The following is a 3753-nucleotide window of genomic DNA, read 5'->3' on the forward strand; positions in this document are numbered from 1 at the left end:
AGGTCTAATACTCGGTGTCAAGGATCAATACTAGGTGTCAAGGTCCAATAATCGGTATCTAGGTCTAATATTCGGTTTCAAGGATCCATACTAGGTGTCAAGGTCCAATACTCGTTATCAAGGTCTAATACTCGGTGTCAAGGATCAATACTAGGTGTCAAGGTCCAATAATGGGTATCTAGGTCTAATATTCGGTGTCAAGGATCAATACTAGGTGTCAAGGTCCAATAATCGGTATCTAGGTCCAATAATCGGTATCTAGGTCTAATACTCGTTATCTAGGTCCAATAATCGGTATCTAGGTCTAATACCTGTTATCTAGGTCCAATAATCGGTATCTAGGTCCAATACTCGTTATCTAGGTCTAATACTCGTTATCTAGGTCTAATACTCGTTATCAAGGTCCAATAATCGGTATCTAGGTCTAATACTCGTTATCTAGGTCTAATACACGTTATCAAGGTCTAATACTCGGTGTCAAGGATCAATACTCGGTGTCAAGGATCAATACTAGGTGTCAAGGTCTAATACTCGGTATCAAGGATCAATACTAGGTGTCAAGGTCTAATACTCGGTATCAAGGATCAATACTCGGTGTCAAGGTCTAATACTCGTTATCAAGGTATAATACTCGTTATCAAGGTATAATACTCGGTGTCAAGGTATAATACTCGTTATCAAGGTCTAATACTCGTTATCAAGGTATAATACTCGGTATCAAGGTTGTTACACTATACATAATAAATCATGTCTACAATGAAACGTCGCGCGTCATAATTCTGAAAGAAATTAAGGAGAAGACAAGCATAACTTGGTTGGAATAACTCCACATTGGTATTACTAGGATTCGGGTATACAAAAGAAGTTGAATGAAAAATCGATACTGCAACTGAAATGAATAATCAACAAAAAGTTATGTCTAATTTTTTTATTTCAACATAAAGTTAACTCAGTTCCTCCTATCCTGTTCCACATGTCTTAGTTTCCTTTAACACTCCACGTGACCGATGCATACATTAAGCTAGCATTGTTTTCTTAACTCTCAACTCAATATTTCAAGTCGCGAAATTTCGGGATGTCCGCAACACATACTTCAATGTGTATTGCTTGTCAGCCTAGTCGAAAGTTAAGAGGAAACGCAGACAAGAACTCGGCAGCCGCATCTTTAAAATCCAAAAATGTGATCGGCCATAGCTCGGACCCCTGCCCATGTCTCTATGACAGTGCGCTCGATATAAGACACAGGAAGGACGAAACCATAACGTCCCGTATCCCTCAGTTCTAATGTGTATGAGAACTTAATATTGGCCCCGCCTTTAGCCCAGTCATCTGACCCTCCAGCTGCAGAATCTAAAAAAGAAGGAGAAAAAAACTAACCATAATCAATTTCAAATAGTGAATGTATTCGCAAACAATATAATTGTGCAAACAATATAAATGTGGATACGTCTTTACACTTTTGGTATTGACCAACCTGAACGGTTCTTTCTATTCACTTCATGAAAGTCTCAGATTTTCCGATCACTATTTCCCAAGAAGTAGCCTACTAGACAGATCTGTCTCAAATATAGGTTCCCCTTGTTACTCATTAAGTAATGTACCTATCAATAAGTCAAACTTTGAACAAATAATGGCATACACAGCAGAGGGAAGCTTTGATCAAAAGTTACCAGAAGGTGTATTTACTGTTAACATGACTCAATCCAACAGATAAAAGATCAGTTATATTTAAAAACATGGTACAATGGTGGTCGCCAAATAATCCCTTGTTATTATATTTATTTTTGAATGTTGTGCCTGGGTTGTAAACATAGTCAAAAGTTTGAATGAAGGCATTAAGGTGTAAAAGGCATACATACACAAAACCTGTGTTGAAGATCCCACCTCGTAAACAGTACCATTAACACTTCCCAGTGCAGTTTTGGCAATGTTTCCCGCAATCGTCTAAAATAACAAATATTCAAACGAAAAACATTAGTCCAACTTATCATCTTGGCACCAGTTGCTTTCTTGCATCTGTTTTCAGGTAAGAAACAATTGTATTTATTGAAAACTGAGTGGCGTCAGTGCACTTTTTTTTAAGTATTCTTGCCTTATTAAAAAAAAAAACGAAAACAATCTGCTAGTTTAGTTTGTTTTTCTTTTCTTTTGTTTTTGACATATCTTTGGCAGAAAGGAATAATTAGCTTATTTTCAAGAGTGTTATGTATACACTAATATAGCTCGCATGCAAAAGTTGCCAGCTAGGGTCATTCAATATATATATATTTATCACATACATGTAACTGACCCATTTTACTATGTCATATGACCATGTCTTAAATATGGTAATACACACGTGTATCAAAACCTTAAGGTGCTGTGATTGGTCAAAATTATTATGTAAATTAATATTTACCAAGGTGGTAAATCATAACCACAACAAAAACTTATCCGAAAGGCCATCGTTGAAAGTGACAGTGACTCTCAGTAGGCCTGCTGCCACTGCTTGAAACGACATATGAGGCGTGACGTCACAAAATTGTGAACTCTATTAAGTGCGATTTTTCTGATATATTTAAATGTCTGGGTTATTAAATGAATTGGAAATATTTAATTTGGCATTGTTATTTTCTTTGCATGTAAAACTGTTCATTTTTTAAATTTACAAATCTGGAACTACTTTGCATTGCGCGAACAACGATACTATGATCGGAGTACTTTGGTTTTGACCTATATAGAGTCAGCTGATAATACAAAGTTGTGTTTATTTTTTTCAAATTATGAATGTTATGTTATAAATAGAATCTCACATCAGTGTCCATATCATATTGAATTGATTAAACAAGTTCAATAATTTGATATGGCACGAGCCTTAGCCTAAATGCTCGTGTCACATCAAATTATTGAACTTGTTTAATAAATTCAATATGACATGGACACTCATGTAAGATCCTCTATATATTTATATATATTTATTTATATTGCCCCCATGTGTGTTGTGTAAGCGTGCATGCGTGTGTGTGCGCCGAGACAGGTATGTTGGTGTATTTGCCTCCTTGTGATAGTGCGGATCTGCTGCCGACTTCATAGTGCTTTCACACTGAAAAACCATGTCGAAGGCACCAAGCTATTAATCCACCCGATCACAGTATACTTACAACGGGTGAATCAGTTCGTTAAGCAGGGAATAACAACTTCCATTTCTAAGGACTTTGATATGCCCCGGCCTGGGGACAGAACCAATTGCCTTCCTTACCTGGGCAAATGTTCAACATTAAAGCCAAAAGTGAGGCATTACCAAGCAAGGCGCTAGGAAATAAAATGTAGTTAAAAGTAGAGAGATATACAAAAATTCCAAATATTGCAATCAGCAGATTTATTTTGGTCATTTTTGTCCCCAAGTAGAGAACAAAAAAGCAAATCCCCACTTCTGCAGAGGTTCACCCGCGTCAGTCGCCTCTTACGATAACAGCAGGTGTATTGTTTTCTCGATCCCCGACCTTAAGGGATGACACTCGTAAAGTCTTGATTGAAAAAAAACCCAATTTTAGTTATTTGAAAAACGTTATAAGGCGAATACCATGACGTCAGACAGTATACTACATTGTGTAGCTACGTTACTGACATGTGACGGCAGACATTATACTACATTGTGTATCTACGTTACTGACATGTGACGTCAGACATTATACTACATTGTGTAGCTACGTTACTGATATGTGACGTCAGACATTATACTACATTGTGTAGCTACGTTACTGACATGTGACG

The 3753-nt window shown here is 36.9% G+C and overlaps 1 protein-coding gene across 1 annotated transcript in view; it reads right to left on the bottom strand.

Annotated features, from left to right (window-relative positions):
• Positions 1 to 919: 919 nt before the first annotated feature.
• LOC110462462 (carboxypeptidase B-like) overlaps positions 920 to 3753 on the bottom strand; it is a 22140-nt gene continuing 19306 nt past the window's right edge. The window contains exons 11-12 of the mRNA XM_021516419.1: positions 1860 to 1944; positions 920 to 1350 (exon numbers count right to left, since the gene is read on the bottom strand). Coding sequence (XP_021372094.1) covers positions 1166 to 1350; positions 1860 to 1944 — 270 coding nt within the window. The 3' untranslated portion in view covers positions 920 to 1165. The remainder of the gene's footprint in view (positions 1351 to 1859; positions 1945 to 3753) is intronic.

This window comes from Mizuhopecten yessoensis, unplaced genomic scaffold (genome assembly GCF_002113885.1).
Source record: "Mizuhopecten yessoensis strain PY_sf001 unplaced genomic scaffold, ASM211388v2 scaffold1461, whole genome shotgun sequence".
Lineage (NCBI taxonomy): Eukaryota > Metazoa > Mollusca > Bivalvia > Pectinida > Pectinidae > Mizuhopecten > Mizuhopecten yessoensis.